General features: G+C 35.4%; 1 protein-coding gene across 2 annotated transcripts in view; it reads right to left on the bottom strand.

Moving 5' to 3' along the window:
- Positions 1–26,528, bottom strand: part of PLCL1 (phospholipase C like 1 (inactive)) — a 375,338-nt gene that overhangs the window by 67,379 nt on the left and 281,431 nt on the right. For both annotated transcript variants that reach the window (XM_037849839.1, XM_037849838.1), the window contains exon 2: positions 1,225–3,699. In XM_037849839.1, coding sequence (XP_037705767.1) covers positions 1,225–3,699 — 2,475 coding nt within the window. The remainder of the gene's footprint in view (positions 1–1,224; positions 3,700–26,528) is intronic.

Raw genomic sequence — 26,528 nt, 5'->3', positions numbered from 1 at the left:
AGGTTTATGCAAAAGAATATACATTAAGAGTATAACCTTAAATGTATATAATTTGAAACAAACTAGATTACAATCAACCAAAAATGCTATGATGTGCATGGAGATAACACAGAGAGCTATAAACTATCATGCTTCATCGTTCTCAATTTTTGCCACAAATATGCCACAAAAGATTTTGATCCAAGGTTACAGAGTGCTTTTTGAAACAGAGTGCTGGAATATTCACAGAAATCAGCACTGGCTAGTCGTGAATACTTTATGTGATTTGTATCACGATGATCATGAAAATATCATGGAGTGCATCTCCTTTGGGCATTTCCCCTCAGATAGCAGGCTGCCATTACTAAGCACCCTCCATTTCACTTACCGTCAATGGAATTCCTTTGTTATCCCATCAGAAATGCCCCTGACAGACACACAGAAACACCAACAGACACACACACTGAAAATGCATTTCACGTAGAGTTACATTTGTCCATGTTACAGGCTTAAAAAAAAAATTTATTTGAATTGGGAATTATGACTATTTTACATTCCATTAATGGTGAACAATACCTAACCTATCATGTGTGTCATGAATTTAGTGACAATGAGGGTATTCATTTTTCTACTAATTAGGCTCCAAATAATACTTAATGCCAGAGACTTTACATTGAGATGCTGTAAATTTTCAGTTCTACCTGTAATCCAGAATCTGCATTCTTTCTTAATTTCTTTAATTGCCACATTTCTAAGAGAAGACAGTTTTCAATAAGTATAAGTGCTAAGTTTTTTTTGTTTAATTTTGTTCTGTTCTTGTGGGGAATACTTTATTATTGTTATCACTATTGTTATACATTTAAGCATCTTAAAAAATACTGTATTAAGCATTGCATTTGTTTTTTATGACTTCAAATTCTCTTCCAAGTTCATATCTGCAAATATTTTTACATAGGATACTTGTAATTAGTATGTATATGTTTGTATATGAAATGTTTTAACTATCACATACATACAATATTTTATATTCTATATATATTTACATTCTACTTTTTTCACGTTTCATATGCACGTTCCCATATGTCAATTTGGCTACATACTAGGGATATATAATAGATATATAGCATTTTAATTTTGTTAAATTCTAATACATTTTGAGGGATTAGATTATTAATAAAACATAATGTACACTAGTAAGGGAAAGGTAGGGAAAATGGGGGAGGGCGGAGGAGGGATTTTTCCTACCTGCATATTTTCTCTCATATCTATGGCTTCTCGTAAGGGATGAACTGCTATTTTAAAGATGTCATCTATGATTTTAAGACCGACATTCCTGAGCATGGTATATTCCCGAACTTTCTTTCCCATTCTCACTGAAAGGCTGCGCTTCTGTGCCTTTCCTCCTCCACTTCGATTTGTTATTGCTATGTGGACAAAAAGGGTTACATGCTCCATGATGTCACCCACAAAAGAGCGCAGGGGAACATGCCGGTACCCAAGCTGCAAACATTCAAATGGAATTGTATATTGTCCTATAAACTCATCTCCAATGTAATCATCATCGAGAACAACAAAACGGATCATGGCCAGCTCAGGTAGGTTAACTTGAAACTCAAACGTTTCATCAAAAATAGGATTATCACTGTTTTGTTGTACAGTTTTAGTTCTTTGCTCTGAGCAGTCTGCAGGAATTCCATGAATCTCTATACAAACGTAGGGATCAATGACATCCCCTTTGGCACAAGCTCCTTTGGGCTTTGGGAAATTCTGACCACTGATGATCTTGATATGAAGTACTAGAGGAGACACTCCAGGTACAATGCCCTTTGTATTTGCACTAAAGTAAGAAACTTCATCTCGCATGATAGAAGGCCTTAGAACATAACCACATCCTCCATTCTGAAGAAACCAGCCTGTGTGAAGGTCCATCATGGGACCCGGGGTCTGAAAATTCATTGCCACAATCTGACAGCCACAATTCCAAAAGTCCTGTGGATTCAAGTTGCTGGAGTCAATTCTCATGGCACTGGGATAGATTCTTGATAAGAACTTCTTATTATAATTTACAAAATCCTCTGGGTATTCATTGGCAATTCGGCTGGCCTCTGTTTCACTAAAGGAGCAAATTTCCCAATAGTTTTGGCTTTTCATGGACAGTTCAAAATCCCTGTACTGAACAGATTTACAAATAGATACCAAATCAGAGAGCTCCTTACAGAGCCAGATTTGTTTCTGCTCACCATTGTAGTCTACTGACATCCTTCGAGACATTTCAGCTTCTTCATCTTCATCTGTTACTTCTCCTTCCAAAACATCTGGATCAGGAGGCAATTTCTTTCCTTTCACAATGATCTTCCTTCTCAATTTTTCTGGCGATGGGAGGTAGGATTCTGACGGCAAAGGTGCTTCAGTGTAGAGTTTATTGCCAAAGACTTTTTTCATCTGTTGAGCCATTACCTTCTGCTGTGGCAGGGAGCAGTGATTACCCAAGCAAAGAATGAGTGGGTATTCAAAAGCAACAAAGGCAAATTTATTTATCACCTCAATGACACTTTGGAAAGAAAGGTGTGTTGTCATGTTATTTCGATTACAAAGGATTGGTTCATTGTCTGGACCATCACTTACATCCAGTTCAATGCTTCGACAGCCCATTTTCAAAGCTCTGACAAACCCATTAATATCAACTGGCCCCCTAAACTGGTCTTCTGTCAGATAGGTGTTGTGAGAGGCGTTGATGTAGTAGTGAGACAATGGCCGGGTCATATCTTGGGCAACTTTCTTTTGTTCAGGATCGAAAATGTCACATTCTGGTGACAACAAATACTGGGTAAAGCCATCGATTGCAAGAAACCCTTTTTGACGTCCCTCTTCAGAAAGTTCGTGTCTCCGAATAATGTCTAAGCACATATCCTCAGTGATATGAGTGACTCCTTGCTCAGCTTCTAAAAAGAGCATGAGATCATTGGCATCCAAATATTCTTTGTTTTTAGAGATCTGTACAAGTAAGAAATACACTTCTGGCCTGGTGCAAAGTTCACAAAAAGCTTCACAAAATTCCTCCTCTGTCACTCGGGTAGTTAGTTTTTCTTTGCTCTTCTGGATTTCTTTAAACTTTAACCTGATCTTTGATTCCTTCAGAGTAGGGTTGAGTTGTTTTATTAACTCTACAGAGGTGTCTTCCAACATAATCCCATTGCCGTCAATATCCGCTGCTTCAAATACTGTTTTCAGCCACATGAACCTTGGTGTGTTCTGGTTGTCCTCCATAAAATCAAGGGGTTGCTTACTTCGAGAAACCAGGTACCGTAACCCTGACACCCAAATGTTTGCTACGTCGGCTGAATTGGCAACTAGGTCCAGAGGCTCATAGTTTTCCCCGTGAAGTATAGAAAAGGCACAGTCCTCACAAATCTGGTCAGCAAGCCCATTGTTTCTAAACGTTTCCGTATTCTTGCCCAGTCTAATCTCTTTTATGGCAGAAATATCAAGCTTAGCTTTCTCAAGGTCTTTCTTGGAAGGTTCCCAGCGAAGAGCTTGCAGGTCTGTGTCTAGAGTAAAAAATCGGTTGTAAATGCGAGAGTTTGGCCGGACTTTCTTCAGTTCACAGCCAGCTTGCATGAAGCTGATGCAGTCGCTCGCACTGCTAATTTTCTTTTCTGATGGCATGCTGCTGAAAGACACAGTTTTCTTTCTTCCACCACATTTTTGATTTGAAGGATCCTGCAAAATAATTCGAAAATAATCAATTTCCTTTAGAAAATAGACAAATTCAGCAACACTCTACGTACTCCTCAGACTCCAGTCATAGATTGCAATTATTTGGACAGGGGCAGGCCTAAAATTTATTTTTTACTTTTTAAGTAAAGGGAAATTTCTAAGAAACCTGGAAACACAAAATTCAGAAAAATCGATTTTTCAAATCCTTTGTCTCCTTTAAGAGAAAATCAATTATTAAGATTATTAAAGCATACTTATTTGTTCATTAAAGCAGATTTCTTACGATCTTGTTGGCACTTTGACAATCTAGCTCAAGTCCCTGTAGGTATGCAAAAGAAATAAAGCTGGATTTCTTTAAAAATTTTTCTTCATTTATACTTTTCAACAATTTAAAGAGGTCTCACTTAAAACTCATTCAAATAAATGGTTTTACTTTAACATACTTTACATTGCAAAGGACTTATAAAGCAGCTTAACTAAAAATCACTTTTTTTCTCAAACTATTTTGAAGAATGTAAGTGTCTTAAAAGTCAGATTGAGAGATTGAGAGCTAATAATAGCCAAATGACTCACTTGAGCAAATTTTCATCTTGTAAATGAACGCTGTGGGAATTCACACTGCATTTGAAACTAATGCTTTTAGCCACCAAAGCTTAGAATCAAACAGAAATATGAGTTTTTCCACTAACTTTTAAGGTTCTCCTAATGTAATTTAAATTTCAAAGCCTTTTGCCAGAATATTTCACAGGGAACAGTTGCTTTACAGGTATTATGATAAATAAGCTGACATCTACTTAATAAATAGTTCCCTGAATTTAAATATAGATACGGAAAATTCCAGCAAATTTTAACAAGAATTACATTGAGCTAAAGTCTGTTGTTGTTTTCTTAAAGTTCAATGTTAATTATAGAATAGTGTTTAGTACATAGTATGCGGTATAGAAGTGTTTGTTTTGTTAAATAAAATACTATCCTAATGCAAATCCTCTGTTTCTTCCTCCTATCTTTACCAGCATCCCACCCTTCCACTCTGGAATGGCTGTTGGATTCTGCAAGAGTTCTTCTCCTACCTGATTTGCTCTGGCTTCACACTTCTTACTTGCACCTTGCAAATGCCCCCTGTACCCATTTCTGGAAGTGTCATCAGATCTTAGTCTCAGAGAATTGCAGCCATTTCCCCCCTTCCCTGTCCGATCGCACCAACAGGCACCAAACGTCATCTCTTCAGAACAGTTTATCTTAAGCAGATCAATTATTTCTTTCTTATGACCGTTTCCTTCTTGGGTGAATCTAAGCCTTCCTATCTATTGTCCTTCCTGGTCTGAATACTCATGACTAGAAAATGATGGATTCTATCTTAGTTCTGGACTGTCCACTGTGTCTGTTATTCCTAATTCATTTTCATCAGACATCTGACCTATGCCACTTAAAACTGGGTATCTTTTTCTACTTTCCTCTGTTCTTTTCACAGACTCAAGTTAACAATGCTCCCAACCATACATTCAATTCAGATATTCCCCCCAGGAGCCAATTTCCCAGAGGTATCTTAATGCATGTTTATATTAAGAGATTTTTTAAACATGCCAAGGAGGCAGCAAAGTGTAAAGGACAAAGGGTATTGTCCTTAGGACAGGAATAACCAATCTCAAGTTATGATTGTTCTGTTCATTAGATATATGACCTTGGTAATTCACTAAACCCTCTGAATCTCAATTTCTGATTCTAAAATAGGAATGAATCATCTTTATAATACAGTTATTGTGAGATTCAAAAGAGAAAACGAACATGAGTGTTCTCTGTAAACTCTAAGTGCTTGTAAGGTTATTCTTTTCGAAGGAAGAAGAGCCTTCCCTCCTATACCTGGTCACTGTGAGACCAGTGTTAGGTACTGACCAGGATATTGGGGGTTATCAAAAAGTTACTTCCTACCCGACTTCTGAACATTTAAGACAAATCTACAGTGATAAATTGATAAATTGAAAAACAGTCACATGGCAAAATTATTTCAGGCAATGTAAACCCTAATCAAAGAAGTACGGGCTGTCTTCTTCTTTGGCATCCTTTTAAAATAGGATAAATCTCCTCTCTAGAGCCTCACTTGAATTTGGTCCTGCCTGTAAGAGCCTCCCTAAGCCTAGGATTCAGGAAAAGGCAGGATGATTTATTATTCAATTGACTAAAATCTTGCCTGTGAAAAGGAAACAAAATTTGCTTTAGTTGTGGGTTATTGGTGGGATGATTCATTGACTCAAATATATTTCAAATCTTCAAGTGACAAAGATATAAATTACCCAATTCAGATTACGGAATATTGCCTCTTGGTGCCCTGGCATTTAGCAATTTAGTTCTTGCTTTGCCAGAGAGTTGTTATTTCTAATTAGCCCATAGTGGTCATTTTCCTTATCCTTAAGTTAAAATACAACTATAAATCTTCAGTTGCTTATGCACAGATGCACTGTTAGAACAAATTTAAATTCATCACTACCTATATGCTTAGAAATATCAGATGCTTGTGTGTATTTTTCCACAATATCAAGGCAGGCACTTAATGGCAATGCTGGACGGGATTAATCTACCAATTAAAATAAAGAGGGAAACTGTGAATTGTGATGTGACTGTGACTCAGCTTTTAAAGCTCACCATTTGACTAGTCTTTTAAGCTTATGAAAGCTTTCAAATTAAACATTATTTTTATAAGTATATATATTCCCAATATAATTATTGTCAGCAAAGTTATAAAATCTCTAATAGCTCCTAACAAATCTTAAATGGGAAATTATTGCCTCTCTAAATGCATGTATGTAGTTCCTGAGCCCTATACACTAACTTTCTGCACAGTGCAACACTCAACTCGACTTGAGCACTGTTCATTTATGAGAAAAAAACTGCTGTCAGAATAACTCTCTCTTATAAGCCTCTCTCCTTTGTGATGATATTGCCTTAAATCAAAACTTATCTTCCTAGTAGGATAAATCTTTAAGAGATAAATGTTTTAGCCTAGTAAAGAATCCACCTGCTTTTTGGTTCTTATTTCTTGCTTTGACCTGCAACTCCTACATGATTATAAAACTTATCCCAAAATGCCTTAAAACATGGAAACACTAAAGCATATGTGATCTTAGATTGCCACCTCACAGGGGACAAAATCCAAAGCTATACTCAAAATATGTTGGAAAAGTTTCAGGATTCTGGTATTTCTCTAGTTCTGCCATAGGAAAATGAAGAATCTGGATTCGGAGAACAATCGCAGTGTTCTTTCAGTGGCTTTGCTACACAGTTGCGCCAAAAGGCCTGGGAGAAGGGGAGATGGAAATGGTGTTTCAATGGACAGGGAGGATTGAAGATTCCAGATCTCCTTCCAAGCTTCTTCCTCACCGAGGCCTCTTTGCCAGAGCCCTACTCCCCCACATCTGTATTCCTATCAAGAGATCTTGGTAGGTTGGGAGAGAGGGGTTAAGCTAAACAGACAGGTGATACTGTCAACTGAAAAACAGTTGAAATGTTGCTTATGTATCTTCCTTATTGATAAATACAAAAAATGTTAGATGGTGAAATGAGAATTGCATTGCAGTTACCTCTATATTGGGAAGGTAGGTACTTTGGGCACTTCCCAGCAGAAACCAAGTTTATTGTCGGTTAGCTGTGCTCTTGTCAGCTTCTAGCTCATTAGATGACTGAACTGGCTCCAACGACCATAAAGTATATCCAGGACATTGTTATAAAGTACAAAGACTTTCAGTTTATTTCAAAGCTAAAGTCCTCACTCTGGAATGGGGGAAAGGGGCTGAAGTACGCTACCTCAAAATTTTTCTTACAGCAGCTTACAACTTAAAAAGTTTAAATTTCTTAGAATGAATAGCATATTTTAATGTGTCTGCCTAGCCCCTAAATTAAAGTTTGGCCTCATAGTCTAGTGAGGTCCAAGGATTACTCAGACATTGAGCTCAATCCTTCCTATTTCATAACATTGTATGTTTAAGTTTCCAAATTATCACTTCACAAGAAGGGATAATAGTTCAACCAGTTTAATAATGAAACAAACAAGCCAAATTATTGGGTTAATATAGTCCCTGAACTTCTCCAGATAATACCTGCCATTTAGGACCTACTGTTTTCTTAACTTAATCAGTATATTAGAAAGGATTTAATCATCAGATTCAAGAAGAATCTCATAAAACAGTAAAGCAATAAAACAAATGTTTTTTTTTCCATTAAAACAATACAAAGCATTATTTTTTCTGTAAGTACTGTTTCTAAATTACATTCACATCACAAAGATAATTTTTATATAATCTTATGCAATAAGGGCTGATTTCTAATCATAGAAATAATTTCAAAATACTAGGGGAAAGTGGTCAAATGGTGTTTTTTCATTATTTTCTACAACATCATTGTTTATTCGCTGTTACAAATAAGATGCCAATCATGATTAACTGAGATTCCTATGCAGCAGTAAAAGCTTTACAGTTCCCTTAAATATATTCTATTAAACTAAAATTAGGGTTAAAAAAAAGTTTACATAAGCCAAATTAATAAACCTGTTTCCATAGATTCCCACTTGCATTTGCTCTCTCTGAGCCCTAAAGAGATTGGATATGCCATGAATTAACAAAAAGAACTGAAGAGTCATTTTGTTTTTCATAATACACTTATACATCCCATATAAACTCTGCCTATTCAATGTAAACATTTGGATCTCAATAATGAAATTCTGAATTATTTCAATATAAAAATTACAAGGCAAGAGTACACTGAAAGACTGTATGAAAACTAAAAATGAGTTAAAAAAAATCATGCCAAATTTCCCTGACTCTGACCTGACAAATAGGTTTAAACATGTAATTTTAGCATCACATAATCTTTTGGCTCTTTGGCAAGCTATTTTTAAGCAAAGAATTATAAGATCATTCTTTGTTAAAACAGAACGTATTTATAACCCCCTAAAGAACAGAAATAAAAAATACACCAGTTGTCAAACTGATTAGAAGGAATATTTTTTTCACATTATAAAGAAACTCAGCTTCATAAATGCAGATATACTAAGGTGGCATTCACTTTTCTCTTTTAATGTAAGGGAAAAAAAACTCATTTGTGAAGCATTCTGTTAAGAAAGTCTTCACATAATAATTTAATAGTTTATATAGTGCTATGCTAATGTTAATCATTCTGATTTTATGAACTTCCAGGCAAAACTTAGAAACAAAAAGTTTGGTTGATACATGAAATCTTCAAAGGACTGTGGACAATAGAGTCTAGAATCCATATGCTCCTATACTCTCAATATCCTATAGTGGATGTTGAGAGACCTCTGGTCTTCATCCTTCATTCATTCATTCAGCAAACAAGTACCTATTCTTTGCTGGGTCCTGTACTAGGGGCTAGGCATACTGTGCAGACTTTTGGGGAAATTGCCAGTCTGATTTTTACTTTAGATAGACCATTCTGGATGTGTGCCAGAAGAATTTGATATGGGCAAAACTAAAGATAGGTGGCTACTGCAGTAATAAAGGAAAGAGATGATGGCAGATTATTAGATTGGTAATAGATATAGATTAGTAATAGAAGGGAGGGATAGGAATGGGCAGCATCAAGAAATAGGAGGTAAAAGCAGAAGTTCTCAACTGAATGTGGGTGGAAAGGGAGTCTAGGGTGACTCCTTGGTTTCTGATTTGAGTGAGAGGTGAATGGAAATATCACTAAATAAGATATGGAACCAGGGGAAGAGAAGGTGAAGGAGAGGCTAAGTTTGCTCTTGACTGCGGCAGATTTTAGATGACTATGGACCATCAAGGTGAAGATAAAATCCAATGAAAAGTTGGATATAGGAGTCAATCCTCCAGGGAGAAATCTGGGCTAGAGTTTTGCAGTTGGAAGTCATTGCTGTAAAGGAAAAAAACTGAGTCCTGAGCATGAATAAAGTCACCCATGAAAAAGGAGCAGTGGGAAATGGGCTGAACCCAAAGAAACACTGGTATTTAGAGGACGAGCAGAGGAAGGAGACCTAAAGAGAAGTCAGAAAGGAAAAAGAACCAAGAGCATGGACTCTCTCAGAGGCTGAGAAATAGGCTTGAAGGAGAGGGTGCTGGAAAAGAAGACCTGAAAATGGCTTGGTGGATTCAGCAGGCAAGTTGTCTCTAGTAACCTTGATGAGTGGAAGTCTTACGTCCCCTTGAAGACTGTGAGGACAGTGATGAGGGTGAGAGCCAGACTGTAGCCATGATAAGAGCTGAAAGAAGAGGGTTCCAGGAAAGGAAAACAGCAGATATGAAGATCCTGTGGTAGGAGAAAAGACCAGGATGGCTATAGTATAATAAGTGAGAGGTAGAGTAGCCCAAAATGGGACTAGAACAACAAGCAGAGTCAGAGAATGACAATGCAGGAGAGGACGATACTCAAAAATGCTGGCTTTTTTGACTTGGATTGGTGTTAGCTCAAAGAATGGTACTCAGTCCTGATGTGTACACTTTCTCTGTCCAATGGGCTATAACCAAATCCATGTCCATGTTCAGCAATTAGGTTATCTAGAGGACCCTCCTCTGCCTTCCCCCTTCCCCACCACAAGGTATAACTCTTCACACACAGAATCAAGGAAGTAGAGGAGGGGTATCGCCATTACATGTTGCCTTCAAGTTGCAGATAAGGGAAGTTCACAACAGAATTGTACTACTAATTCCACATTAAAATTTGCAAAGTTATTTTCCCAGAGCAGACTCACATTATTTAATGTAGGGTCATAAGCAGGTGACAAAACTTATTTATTGTAATGTCATGTGACCCACCCAGTGTCTCCCCTGATATTTACCACTGAGAACTATCTGAAGCCTGACCCAAGGTCTGTGAACCCTTGAATCTCCCCAGACGCTCCATAAATGTAGTTGGTGAGAAGCTGAATAGCTGTTTTATTATCCATAAGGAAAGCACTCATTCTCTGCATCATCTTATGAGTCAAAAGAATTAATTAAAACAATGCTAAGTATATGCATGTACATATCTCTTGCCACATTAAGTTTTATGTCTGTATTTGACATTACATTTCATTTATAAAAGGTGGTACATTTAATAAAATGCACTAAAGCCACCACCTTTAGGAAACCCACTCCACAGCGTTTGTATTGGGGCTGGGATACTAACTGGAACAGAGGAAGCCATTGACCCTTAAATTTTGTACACTTTGCCTTAAATGACTCCCCTCACTTGAAACAAAAGTGATGTTCTACAGGGATAGCCAGGTGTAGAGTGCAGAAAGAGCCCATTTCAGAGTGGATTCTTAGTACCATTGATTTGTTTTGTTAAACAGAGGAAGCCTCCATTGTGCCATATCTCAGGGCAATCATTCACTCATTGGAAACTCATTAATCAATAACAGTCTAAATAAAGTTGATTATTTCAAGCCCTTTTTCTGCATGGTTTCTATCCAGTTAGGGTTTTTCTGCAAGTATGACTCTTATTATTCATGGTCTATGTATTATTTCAAAATACAATATTCACTTATTCAAAGACTGACTGATAATACTATGTGCTAGGCATAGTACAATTGATTTGTTCTTTAAAAATCAGAAACCCCAACACTAACATTGCCAGGAATAAATGCTTTCTTTTCATCTCTCTTTAAATGTAACAGATTTTTGTAACTGATGAAATTAGTAAATAGAATAATGACAAAAAATCATCAAATAAGAAGAACATGTATAAAGAATATTTTAAGTAAAACAAAGAACCCAGCTTTTTCAGTCACAGGGTTTTGTGAACCAAGAGCACAAAGAGGCATGAAAAGCTGATGAGACATATTTTTAAAAAGTGCTATAGCAATTAAGTATAGTTAAGTTATATCTTTAACACTAAGACCTTTATTGAGAAAACCAGACAAGAAACAAACTAAGTATTGAAATAATCAAAACCTATGAGGATGGTCTTAGGAAAAATAATTTCTAAATTATTGCCATTTAACAAGATACTGAAAAACAAAATGACTTCCACATGGAGCATCACTATAATTTTATCTGCCATGATAAAGAATCTTAAATTGTACAACTCTACCTGGAACTCCATTTTCCCCAGATGTTTTAGGAAGACCTTGCTACTAACAGTATGACACCTGTAAGCTTGCTGCAGAGACCCAGAAGATGGCATCAGTGGGTTGAGTCACGCCACTGTTCTGTTGCCATGCTCTCATAGTAACTGCTAACAGTGAGAATGGAAAACATATTATTAACCAGAATGATACTGAATTTTCGATGTTAATAATTTTATAATGCCTCCTAAAATAACTGAAATGGCAAAATCGGGATTAAGAAATCACATTCTATCTTTTTCATTTTTGAGCTGAGAGGTTTCTTTGTTTCTAAACAAAAGAGGGAAGCAACCAATTCAAGGGAATGGTGAGAATGACACTAAAGGACACCAAAATGTCTTTTCTAAGTAACAATTTAAAGACATTATTTCTAATTTAAATTTTTACATGCTATTTATTAAACATCTGAAACAAGCCTACTTATACGATGTTTATTAAATAACCATGGGGTAAAGTGGAGGACCACCTACCTCTCCTAGAACACTTTTCTGTATTTGTTCATCTCTGTAGTAGTTCATTCAAGAACCAGTTAAAAATCTAAGGAAAATCATTGGTCTTTCATTGCAGATCCACTCTCACAGGTAGAGTCAAAGACTGTTTCACCTATTTGGACTGCTTTTTCTTTTTTAATGAGGAAATTGAAGTCCATAGAAAACTGGCCAGAGGAAACAAGATAGATAAAATGGTTTTGAAAGTCGAGTCTCCAGACATCTAATTCATTCTATTCTTCCATCAGTTCCTGTCACTTCTGTTTTCCTTATAGCATCAGGGCACAAACCTTGTGACTGTTTATTGTGACACCCTCAAGTCCAAAAGCTTTGATATTCCTTTATAGTGTCAACCGTTTTCATGGGAAAGACCTTGTTTCCCACTTAAATCTCACCACTCTCCTCCTGCATCCTTCACAGTCCATTACTTTGTACACAGCTACAAGACACATTAATATTCCCACTTTTCTGGCAACAACATGACCTCTTTCAACCAACCAAACTGCTGCATGCAATGCACGGTTTTGCTTCCTTTAAATCCCAGGAGAATATGTTACATTACTGGGCCACCTTAAGTGACAGCAATATGAATACAATGATGTGGACACCAATAAAGGTCACCTGACAATTATTCAGTGGCCTCTGAGGAATGACTTGCCACTATCAATCCTGTTCCTGTAAGACAGATGTCCACCTCACACTCAAAAACACTCCATTTACAATTAATGGGGTAGCCTATGCAACAATCAGCAGTGGTTCCAAGAACCAAGTGGGCCTGGAGACTGAGATATGATTCTGCCCCTTCTCAAGAGATTCTCTGCAGAACAGGGCCCAGGATTTCTGGCTGAGCTCTTTCCAGGACGGACTTTGTTGTTTCTTCTGTGTAAGGATGAATCAGAGGTGCTCTCTATGGAAAGCAGTTGTCGTGGTCCCTTTGAAAAGCAAGTCCATAATGAAGAAAATCAAAATAAACAATTCCATTACTATATTGCTAATAACATCTCTTTTAATTTATTATCATAAAGAGTAAATGTAATGCCTCAATTATGTCACATGTATGCAAATAACTGGAGGCTTAATTAGGTCATTCATAAGAAATTGATATAAAACTAGGCCTGCTTAGTTGTTTCTTATTCTAATGTTGCACATTTAATTAAAATGCTTTATCTAAAAAATTAAAAAATTAAAATACCGACAAGAATGGAACATTATAACAGAGTTCATTTTATATATGTCTCTAACAAAAATTTTGCATGTTTCCTTTTATGTGCTAAAGAGCCAAGTAACAGAATAGTTCCACCTTCATTGTGAGTTTTCAATTTTTTATAGTAATAATTACCCTCAAATATGAAACATTAAGATATAATTTAAATTAATTTCAGTTGTTTTAGAGTTTAAACGTATTCTCTAGTTATCAAAATTTGAATGACACATTTAAAACTGAAAAGGAAGTGTTCAATATGTTTCAGTACTATGTGAGTTCTACTGTTTGTCATCATAGTCTTATTAGAGCTGAATTTTAGAAACATGTGATTTACAAAAATAATAAAATAATTTACAGTTATACAAGCTTAAATGGAAATAAAAGAGATAACCAGCCTTGCTTCAGAGCATTAAATTTTCGTTAATAAGAGTTTGAAAAATGGTCAGCTTCCAGGAATTAATGTTTGGTAAGAACAACTTCAAAATTATAGGCATCACTTATAAATTACAATCAGGCATCAAAAATATGTAAATATTAATGCTGTTTCTTAGAAAAGTAATCAGTACTACTGTACTCTACAATGAAAGCCACATGTAGGTTTCTCATTAAGAAAAAAATCTTATGGGATATTTAAAAACAATGAATATACTTTTTAAAAAACATTTTGTAAATGTGTGTGAGTTGGGATAGGATATTAAATTTAAATTTTAGAAAAGCCTCATTCTATTCAAATTTAAGAAACAATTCATTAATAGTCTAAATCCTTTCTCTAAACCTGTAGAAGTCTAGTTTACATTTAATAAATAGATGAATGTCTTAACAAATATACCCTCTCTTGCATTTGCATTTAATTCTTTAAAGATTCTAAAATTTACATTTGAGTTATTTTGAACTGTCCAACTGAACATTTTTTCCATAACAAAACCCTAAGAAAAATCTCTGAACTTTCTACAAGGTAGATCCTTGAACAACATACAAAATTGAATTTCAATTCTCTTGACTTATCATTAGATCCTTAATATATTTTTTATTATGGTGATGATTTAATATTCCATTCAAGGCAAGTTACTATAGAGATATAAAAGCTTCGGCTGAAATAGTCAACTTTACTTGAACATCAAGTTAGATCTGATTCAAGTCTTCAAGTTTTACCCATAACTTCTGGGATGGGTTAGAACAATCTAACAATTTGACCCTTATTGCATTTTATTTGATTAAGTAGACATCAGCACCTGTCCACATGCAAGGCAGATCTCAGAGAATGAGTTTCCTTAGCACAGAGACACATTTAGGGTAAATTCTTCCCAGTGACAGCCAGTGGAAGCTCCATTGTCAAAGTGGAAACAAATCCACTGTCTTATTTTAGAGCAATGTGAAAGGAAAATGTGTAGAGATAGTTTTTATTCAAGATAGTAAAACTCAATTCCATAAATGCCCTAGTGATATAAATTATTAAAATAATTAAACTTCTTCTGCCCAATTCATTGGATTAGGAGTTAATGGATTTTAATCTCACCATCAATACCTACTTGTGTGACTTTGTGTCAAGCAAATAGTTCTATGTCTATTGTTTTATACTTGAAATGAATATAATAATTCCTGCCCTAATTCACAAGGCTGTCTCAAGGATCAAAGGAAATAAAGCATGCTAAAACACTTTGAAAAACAAAAAATAATCTGATAAAATTCTAAATCAGTAAATAATACATCTATCTCTTTTATAAATACAACTAAAATACAGCAGTATATTAAAAGAAAAACAAATCCTTCAACAAGTCACATTTATTCCAAAAATTTAAGAATGGATCACATTAGGAAACCCATCAGGTAATTCAACACATAAATAGGTTAAAAGAGAAAACAGTATGATCATACTTATATTTCCCCAAAGGCATTTGATAAAATACACCATCAATTCCCAATAAAACGCTAAACTGGGAAGAGAAGAAAACTTTCTTAACATAACCAAAACTATTTTAGAATCCTTGAGCAAATGGTGAAGATTTAGAAGCATTCTCATTACTCAAGAAGAAAATAAAACAAAATTTTCCTCTTTCCTCTATATTTGGATATTTTTGCCAAGGCAATAAAGAAAAGATCAGAAATTAAGTGTAAAATATTGTAAAGGGGATGAGAGAATCATTATTATTTGATGATAACATAATTATTGACATAAAAATTTTAAAAATTGAAACAATATTAGAACTAGTAAAAGTGGTGGTGGTAAATTACAATATAAATATAGAAAAAATAATAGCTGCTTCTAAAATAATAGCTGCTTCTAAAAGTAATGGCAGGAAGAAAATCCCAGTAAATTAACAACAGTCATTGTAAACAAGCCTGAAATAATCTTAACAAGATATGGGCAAAATTTCTATATAGAAAATTATTTTACTTACAGTCAAAGAGAAGTATCAAATAAATAGAAACATAAAATATTATCAATGGGAAAGATAATATTGGCAAAATTCTCCCCTAATTAGAAGACAAATTCCATAAAATTGTAATGAAAAGCCCAGTGAGATTGTTTCAAGGGGAGGGAGTGAAGGTGACATTTCAATTAAAAAGGGAAACAATACATTATTCAATTATTAGTACTGAAAAAATTGATTATCCATTTGAACAAAAAAATATAAATAGATTTCTGCTTCACATCAGGCAAAAAAACTAAGTTTAGACATAGGAGGGTTGCAATAACTGGGCAAGTGCCAAATCAAGTAAATGCAGCTTCAAAAAGGATAGGAGAAGCTCAAGAAACCCTAGCTGGTCCCTTTCCTAGCCCCTCTCCAGTGTGGTGTGGAGCCAGTCTGTGCTCCCATTTTGGCTCCTGGCTGCTTTCTGAGGAGTTACCCTCACGTGCATACTGAGGTGTCTGTATAATGGTGCCAATCTATCAGGTGGTATAAAAGACTAAACAAAGAAAGTTTTCTCTGGCTCACACTCCCACTACTTGCCATGTAGACAGAACCAGCTTGCAGACTGCTAAAGCAATGCAAGAAATAATTAAGTCAAAGTGGCTTGAGACAAAGGACTACTGGCTTTAAGATAAACAATACCTTAAATTTATATGGAAGAGTAAGGGGCCCCAAATAGCCAAAACCTTCTTGAAAAAGAAGGACAGAGTTGAAGGACTCACACTTTCCAATTTTAAAATTTAATACAAAACCACACTAATCAATCTGGCATGGTACTGGCACAAGGACAGACATATAGACCAATGGAATAGAACTGAAAGCTCAGAAATAAAACCCCATATCTATGGCCAATTGATTTTTGACAAGGGTGCCAAGTCCTCTCAATGGAGAAGGAAAAGTCTCTTCAACAAATGGTGCTGGGAAAATTGGTTGTCCATATGCAAAAGAATGAAGGTAAACCAATACTCAAACTATATACAAAAATTCACTCAAAATGGATCAAAGACCTAAATATAAGAACCAAAATTATAACACACCTAGAAGAAAACATAAGGAAGCATATTCAGGAGCCTGTGTTAGGCAATGGTTTCTTAGACTTTATACCAAAAGCACATGCCACCAAAGAAAAAATAGATAAATGGGACCTCATCAAAATTTAAAACTTTGTGCATCAAAGGACTTCATCCTGAAAGTAAAAAGACAACCTATAGAATGGGAGAAAATATTTGGAAACTACATATCCTATAGGGGTTTAATATCTAGAACATATAAAGAGCTCTTGCAACTCAACAACAAAAAGACAAACAACCCAATTGAAAAAATGGGCAAAAGACTTGAACAAAAACTCCTCCAAAGAAGATAAATAAATGGCCAAAAAAGTATATGAAAAGATGCTCGACATCATTAGCCATTATGGAAATGCAAATCAAAACTACTATCAGATACCATTTCACACCCACCAGAATGGCTACTATTCAAAAAAAAAAAAGAAAAGAAAAAAACAGAAAATAGTAAGTGTTGGGGAGGATGCAGAGAAATAGGAACACTATTCATTATTTATGGGGAATATATAATGAGGCAGCCACTGTGGAAAACAGTTTAGTGTTTCCCTGAAAGTTAAGTATAGCATTACCATATGACCCAGCAAGCCTACTTCTAGGTATATACACAAAAAAAATTGAAAGCAGGGATTTGAACAGATATTTGCACAGCAATGTTTATAGAGGCAATATTTTCAATTGCCATAAGATGGAGTTAAAATTATCCATCAACAGAAGAATAGATAAACAAAAGGTGTTACATACATACAATGGAATATTATTCAGTCACGAAAAGGAATGAAGTCCTGATAAATGCGGCAACATGGTTGATCCTTGAAGACATCCATATTGGGTGAAATAAGTCAGACACATAAGGACAAATATTGTATGATCTCATTGATATCAGATAATTAGAATAAGTAAAGTCATAGAGTCAGAAACTAGAATACAGGTTACCAGGGGCTGAATGGGAGTAGGGAATGGGGAGTTAAAGCTTTTGGTACATAGTTTAGGTTTGGAGTGATGGAAAAGTTTTGGTAATGGAAGGTGTTGATGACAGCACAACATTGTGAATGTAGTTAACACCATTCAATTATATATTTGAATGTGGTTAAAAGAGGAAATTGTAAGTTGTATGTATGTTACTAGAATAAAATTTAAAAAAAAAACCCATAGAACTATATAATAGAAATGGTGAAAGTTAACAGAGACTATGGCCTATAGATAACAGTATAATTATAAAAATATTGTTTCATCAGTTGTAACAAGGTAACACACTAATGCAAGGTGCTAATAAATAGGGAAAACTGTGTGACAGTGGGTATATGGAAACTTTACTTTCTGCATCATTTTTCTGCAAAATCTACAACTTCTCTAATTTAAAAAAATGTATAAATTAAAAATAAAACTAGGACCAAATTTATTTTTAAAAAGTCAAACTGGAAAATATTTGCACTATGTACCTTAATTTATAAAAGTGCTTACAAACTAATTTCAGAAAAGATAAATTCACGGAATTATACAATTGCTTGGTAAATATATTTTTTAAATGCTCAAATACAAATAATTTTCCTTGTGTTTGCGTATATATGTATGTATGTACACACACACTTATGCATGTATATACACACATATATGCAAATAAAATTATTACTTTTGTCTATTGGATTATAAAAGTTAAAAATGTGAGGTTTGGGGGAAATGAAAGTTTTCATACAATATTTTGTTGAACATGAACTGGTGCAATTTTTCTGGAGGACAATGTGGTATATGTTTCAAAACGCAAAAGGTGTACCCCTTTTGATCCAGGTATATCACTTTGGGGAATTTACCTTAAGGAAATATTTTACCAAATGGGCAACAGGTTCATTGCTACTCTTTTGATGATATTTCAAAAAAAATTAGAAATAAAATAATAAATTAAACATTCATCCCCCAGAGGGAATTAGCAAAATAAATTATGGTACATTCATGTAAAGGGATTGTATGCAGCCCTTATAATGAGTAATGTAGATTTATAAACCTTACACAGGATACTGTGTGTGTATGCATGTGCAAGTGTATGTGCATGTTTTAAAAGAAGGTAACAAAAGGGTACACATAATATACAACTTCATTAATTACACATAATAATTCTGAAATTATATATTCCAATTTCAAACAGTGGTTATCTCGGGGGGAGCAGAATTATGGAAAAGGAAACATTAGCTTTCTCTGTATTGCTCAAATTTTAAAAAATTAACAAACTAGCATACATTATGAGGAAACATATGAAAGTTATTTCCAAATAAAAAAATTACAAAGCAATAGTCTCATAATTACCTAATTAATTCAAAAATATGCACTTTGTAGAGGTAATTAATGGTATCTGTTCTTAAAATTTTTTAAAAACTTTTTATTTTGAAACACTTTCAAACTTACAGGACAGTTATAAAAACAATACCAACCAATATAGAGAATTCCAAATTACCTCTATCACCACCCAGATACCCAGATTAATCAATTTTAACACTTTGCCATATTTGCCATATCATTCTATCCTTCTATCCACCTATCTCTCTATCTACCTGTTTTCTGTCTGTCTATCCATCTGTCTGGCTACATGTCCATCCACCCATTTTCTGAACACTTGAGTGTAGGTTGTATGCATCCTGCTTCCTGAACACTTAATACTGTCATATACATTTCTAAGAACAAGTACATTCACTTATGCAACCACCTTAGGTAAAGTTATCAAGTTCAAGAAATGTAGCATTGATATAATGTTTATGTCCATATTCCAATTTTTTCATATATTCCAGTAACGTCCCTTTGAGCCTTTTCTCTTCTATTGTAGATACCATCCAGGATCATGTACTCCATTTATTTCTCATTGTTTCTGTAGTTCCTCTTTCTTTTAAATTGCTGAAACACAGATACAACATAAATTTTCACATCTTAACCACTCCCAAACATACCATTCAATGTGATGAATCACATTCATAACACTGCAGTATCCTCACCTTCCTCCATTACATAAACTTTCCCATCTCCCAAAATAGAAACCCTACATCCACTATATATTAACTCCCCATTCCCCACTTCTCCATTCCTGGTATCTGTTCTCTAATTTTGGTCTCTATGAGCTTGCATATTCACCAATATTTTCTTTAGGGTAACAACAGGGCTTAAATTTAACATCCTAAATCCATAACAATCTCATTTGCTTTGATATCAACTTAATTTCATTAGTATACAAAAACTACATTCCTATCCTCCTGCATTCCTAACCTTTACATAACATGTTTACACATCATGAGTTCAAACCTACTGATTTCTCATTCCATTTTTTACATTTGCCTTTTAGATCCTATAGGAAATAAAAAGGGGAGTTTCAAATAAAAATTACAAAAGTACTGGCATTTATATTGACTTCTGTTGTTACCCTTACCAGAGATTTTAATTTCTTCATGTGTATGTGATCTATTGTCTATTATCCTTTCCTTTCAACCTGCAAAACTCTCTTTAAGCATTTCTTGCAGGGCTGATCTAGTGCTGATGAATTCCCCCAACTTTTGTTTATCTTGGAATGCCTTAATCTTTCTCCAATTTTTGAAATACAGTTTTGTCAGTTAGAGAATTTTTGGTTGGTAATTTTTTGCCTTCAGCACTTTATTTTTTTTTTTTTTTTTTTTTTTTTAAATCATCATTTTATTGAGATATATTCACATACCACGCAGTCATACAAAACAAATTGTACTTTCGATTGTTTACAGTACCATTACATAGTTGTACATTCATCACCTAAATCAATCCCTGACACCTTCATTAGCACACACACAAAAATAACAAGAATAATAATTAGAGTGAAAAAGAGCAATTGAAGTAAAAAAGAACACTGGGTACCTTTGTCTGTCTGTTTCCCTCCCCTACTTTTCTACACATCCATCCATAAACTAGACAAAGTGGTGTTTGGTCCTTATGGCTTTCCCAATCCCATTGTCACCCCTCATAAGCTACATTTTTATACAACTGTCTTCGAGATTCATGGGTTCTGGGTTGTAGTTTGATAGTTTCAGGTATCCACCACCAGCTACCCCCAATTCTTTAGAACCTAAAAAGGGTTGTCTAAAGTGTGCATAAGAGTGCCCACCAGAGTGACCTCTCGGCTCCTTTTGGAATCTCTCTGCCACTGAAGCTTATTTCATTTCCTTTCACATCCCCCTTTTGGTCAAGAAGATGTTCTCCGTCCCACGGTGCCGGGTCTACATTCCTCCCTGGGAGTCATATTCCACGTTGCCAGGGAGATTCACTTCCCTGGGTGTCTGATCCCACGTAGGGGGGAGGGCAGTGATTTCACCTTTCAAGTTGGCTTAGCCAGAGAGAGAGGGCCACATCTGAGCAACAAAGAGGCATTCAGGAGGAGACTCTTAGGCACAAATACAGGGAGGCCTAGCCTCTCCTTTGCAGCAACCGTCTTCCCAAGGGTAAAACTTATGGTAGAGGGCTCAACCCATCAAACCACCAGTCCCCTATGTCTGTGGTCATGTTAGCAACCATGGAGGTGGGGTAGGCGAATACCCCTGCATTCTCCACAGGCTCCTCAAGGGGGCACTACATCTTTTTTTTTTTTTTTTTCCCCTTGTTTGTCTTTTTTCTTTTTTTTTTTTTTTTTTTTTTTTTTAACTTTCCCTTCTTTTTTCAAATCACCTGTATGAAAAAAAAAGTTAAAAAGAAAACAAACATACAATAAAAGAGCATTTCAAAGAGGCCATAGCAAGGGAGTAAGAAAAAGACAACTAACCTAAGATAACTGCTTAACTTCCAACATGTTCCTACTTTACCCCAAGAAAGTTACATAATATAGCAACATTTCAGTGAACTTGTTCCTACTACAACCATCAGAAATTAACAGACCATAGTCATTTCTGGGCATCCCCAGAACGTTAAATAGCTTATCTGTTCTTCCTGGATTATTGTTCCCCCTTCCTTAATTGCTCTCTACTGCTAGTTCCCCTACATTCTACATTATAAACCATTTGTTTTACATTTTTCAAAGTTCACATTAGTGGTAGCATATAATATTTCTCTTTTTGTGCCTGGCTTATTTCGCTCAGCATTATGTCTTCAAGGTTCATCCATGTTGTCATATGTTTCACCAGATCGTTCCTTCTTACTGCCGCGTAGTATTCCATCGTGTGTATATACCACATTTTATTTATCCACTCATCTGTTGAAGGACATTTGGGTTGTTTCCATCTCTTGGCAATTGTGAATAATGCTGCTATGAACATTGGCGTGCAGATATCTGTTCGTGTCACTGCTTTCCGATCTTCCGGGTATATACCGAGGAGTGCAATCGCTGGATCGAATGGTAGCTCTATATCTAGTTTTCTAAGGAACTGCCAGACTGACTTCCAGAGTGGCTGAACCATTATACAGTCCCACCAACAATGAATAAGAGTTCCAATTTCTCCACATCCCCTCCAGCATTTGTAGTTTCCTGTTTGTTTAATGGCAGCCATTCTAACCGGTGTTAGATGGTATCTCATTGTGGTCTTAATTTGCATCTCTCTAATAGCTAGTGAAGCTGAACATTTTTTCATGTGTTTCTTGGTCATTTGTATTTCCTCTTCAGAGAACTGTCTTTTCATATCTTTTGCCCATTTTATAATTGGGCTGTCTGTACTATTGTCATTGAGTTGTAGGATTTCTTTGTATATGCAAGATATCAGTCTTTTGTCAGATACATGGTTTCCAAAAATTTTTTCCCATTGAGTTGGCTGCCTCTTTACCTTTTTGAGAAATTCCTTTGAGGTGCAGAAACTTCTAAGCTTGAGGAGTTCCCATTTATCTATTTTCTCTTTTGTTGCTTGTGCTTTGGGTGTAAAGTCTAGGAAGTGGCCTCCTAATACAAGGTCTTGAAGATGTTTTCCTACATTATCTTCTAGGAGTTTTATGGTACTTTCTTTTATATTGAGATCTTTGGTCCATTTTGAGTTAATTTTTGTGTAGGGGGTGAGGTAGGGGTCCTCTTTCATTCTTTTGGATATGGATATCCAACTCTCCCAGCCCCATTTGTTGAAAAGACCATTATGGCTCAGTTCGGTGACTTTGGGGGCCTTATCAAAGATCAGTCGGCCATAGATCTGAGGGTCTATCTCTGAATTCTCAATTCGATTCCATTGATCTATATGTCTATCTTTGTGCCAGTACCATGCTGTCTTGGCAACTGTGGCTTTATAATAAGCTTCAAAGTCAGGGAGTGTAAGTCCTCCCACTTCGTTTTTCTTTTTTAGAGTGTCTTTAGCAATTCGAGGCATCTTCCCTTTCCAAATAAATTTGATAACTAGCTTTTCCAAGTCTGCAAAGTAGGTTGTTGGAATTTTGATTGGGATTGCATTGAATCTGTAGATGAGTTTGGGTAGAATTGACATCTTAATGACATTTAGCCTTCCTATCCATGAACATGGAATATTTTTCCATCTTTTAAGGTCCCCTTCTATTTCTTTTAGTAGAGTTATGTAGTTTTCTTTGTATAGGTCTTTTACATCTTTGGTTAAGTTGATTCCTAGGTACTTGATTTTTTTAGTTGCTATTGAAAATGGTATCTTTTTCTTGAGTGTCTCTTCAGTTTGTTCATTTCTAGCATATAGAAACATTACTGACTTATGTGCATTAATCTTGTATCCCGCTACTTTGCTAAATTTGTTTATTAGCTCTAGTAGGTGTATCGTTGATTTCTCAGGGTTTTCTAGATATAAGATCATATCATCTGCAAACAATGACAGTTTTACTTCTTCTTTTCCAATTTGGATGCCTTTTATTTCTTTGTCTTGCCGGATTGCCCTGGCTAGCACTTCCAGCACAATGTTGAATAACAGTGGTGACAGCGGGCATCCTTGTCTTGTTCCTGATCTTAGAGGGAAGGCTTTCAGTCTCTCACCATTGAGTACTATGCTGGCTGTGGGTTTTTCATATATGCTCTTTATCATGTTGAGGAAGTTTCCTTCAATTCCTACCTTTTGAAGTGTTTTTATCAAAAAGGGATGTTGGATTTTGTCAAATGCTTTTTCAGCATCTATTGAGATGATCAATTGATTTTTCCCTTTCGAGTTTTTAATGTGTTGTAATACATTGATTGTTTTTCTGATGTTGAACCATCCTTGCATGCCTGGAATGAACCCCACTTGGTCATGGTGTATGATTTTTTTAATGTGTCTTTGGATTCGATTTGCAAGTATTTTGTTGAGGATTTTTGCATCTATATTCATTAGGGAGATTGGCCGGTAGTTTTCCTTTTTTGTAGCATCTTTGCCTGGTTTTGCTATTAGATTGATGTTAGCTTCATAAAATGAGTTAGGTAGTGTTCCATTTTTTTCAATGTTTTGAAAGAGTTTGAGTAAGATTGGTGTCAGTTCTTTCTGGAAAGTTTGGTAGAATTCCCCTGTGAAGCCATCTGGCCCTGGGCATTTATTTGTGGGAAGATTTTTGATGACTGATTGGATCTCTTTGCTTGTGATGGGTTGGTTGAGGTCTTCTATTTCTTCTCTGGTCAGTCTAGGTTGTTCATATGTTTCCAGGAAATTGTCCATTTCTTCTACATTATCCAGTTTGTTGCCATACAGTTGTTCATAATATCCTCTTATAATTTTTTTAATTTCTTCAGGATCTGCAGTTATGTCACCTTTTTCATTCATTATTTTGTTTATATGGGTCTTCTCTCTTTTTGATTTTGTCAGTCTAGCTAGGGGCTTGTCAATCTTGTTGATCTTCTCAAAGAACCAACTTTTGGTGATATTTATCCTTTCTATTGTTTTTTTGTTCTCTATGTCATTTATTTCTGCTTTAATCCTTGTTATTTCTTTTCTTCTACTTGGTTTAGGATTGGTTTGCTGTTCATTTTCTAGCTTCTTCAGTTGATCCATTAGTTCTTTGATTTTGGCTCTTTCTTCCTTTTTAATATATGCGTTTAGTGCTATAAATTTCCCCCTTAGCACTGCTTTTGCTGCATCCCATAGGTTTTGGTATGTTGTGTTCTCATTTTCATTCGTCTCTATATATTTAGCAATTTCTCTTGCTATTTCTTCTTTAACCCACTGATTGTTTAGGAGTGTGTTGTTTAACCTCCAGGTATTTGTGAATTTTCTAAGTCTCTGATGGTTATTGACTTCTAATTGTATTCCATTGTGGTCAGAGAATGTGCTTTGAATGATTTCAATCTTTTTAAATTTATTGAGGCTTGTTTTATGTCCCAGCATATGATCTATTCTGGAGAAAGTTCCGTGAGCACTAGAAAAGTATGTGTATCCTGGTGATTTGGGATGTAATGTCCTGTAGATGTCTGTTAAATCTAATTCATTTATCAGATTGTTTAGGTTTTCAATTTCCTTATTGGTCTTCTGTCTGGTTGATCTATCTATAGGAGAGAGTGATGTGTTGAAGTCTCCCACAATTATTGTGGAAACATCAATTGCTTCCTTTAGTTTTGCCAATGTTTCTCTCATGTATTTTGTGGCACCTTGATTGGGTGCATAGACATTTACGATTGTTATTTCTTCTTGCTGAATTGCCCCTTTTATTAGTATGTAGTGGCCTTCTTTGTCTCTCAAAACATCCCTGCATTTGAAGTCTATTTTATCTGAGATTAATATTGCTACACCTGCTTTCTTTTGGCTGTAGCTTGCATGAAATATTTTTTTCCATCCTTTCACTTTCAATTTCTTTGTGTCCCTGTGTCTAAGATGAGTCTCTTGTATGCAACATATTGATGGTTCATTTTTTTTGATCCATTCTGCGAATCTATATCTTTTAATTGGGGAGTTTAATCCATTTACATTCAACGTTAAAACCGTGAAGGCATTTCTTGAATCGGCCATCTTATCCTTTGGATTATGTTTGCCATATTTTTCCCTCTCTCTATTAATATCCTTTATTGTACCCATACCGAATCTCTTTAGTACTGAACCTTTCTCCAAGTCTCTCTGTCCTGTCTTTGTTTCTCTGTCTGTAGGGCTCCCTTTAGTATCTCCAGTAGGGCAGGTCTCTTGTTAGCAAATTCTCTCAGCATTTCTTTGTCTGTGAAAAATTTAAGCTCTCCCTCAAATTTGAAGGAGAGCTTTGCTGGATAAAGTATTCTTGGCTGGAAATTCCTCTCTCTCAGAATTTTAAATATATCGTGCCATTGCCTTCTCGCCTCCATGGTGGCTGCTGAGTAGTCACTACTTAGTCTTATGCTGTTTCCTTTGTATGTGGTGAATTGCTTTTCTCTTGCTGCTTTCAGAACTTGCTCCTTCTCTTCTATGTTTGACAGTGTGATCAGTATATGTCTCGGAGTGGGTTTTTTTGGATTTATTCTATTTGGAGTTCGCTGAGCATTTATGATTTGTGTATTTATGTTGTTTAGAAGATTTGGGAAGTTTTCCCCAACAATTTCTTTGAATACTCTTCCTAGACCTTTACCCTTTTCTTCCCCTTCTGGGACACCAATGAGTCTTATATTCGGACGCTTCATATTATCTATCATATCCCTGAGGTCCATTTCGAGTTTTTCAATTTTTTTCCCCATTCTTTCTTTATGCTTTCATTTTCCATTCTGTCATCTTCCAGGTCACTGATTCGTTGTTCAACTTCCTC

This window comes from Choloepus didactylus, chromosome 9, assembly GCF_015220235.1.
Source record: "Choloepus didactylus isolate mChoDid1 chromosome 9, mChoDid1.pri, whole genome shotgun sequence".
Classification (NCBI taxonomy): domain Eukaryota; kingdom Metazoa; phylum Chordata; class Mammalia; order Pilosa; family Megalonychidae; genus Choloepus; species Choloepus didactylus.
This window is presented reverse-complemented; position numbering and strand designations above follow the sequence as displayed.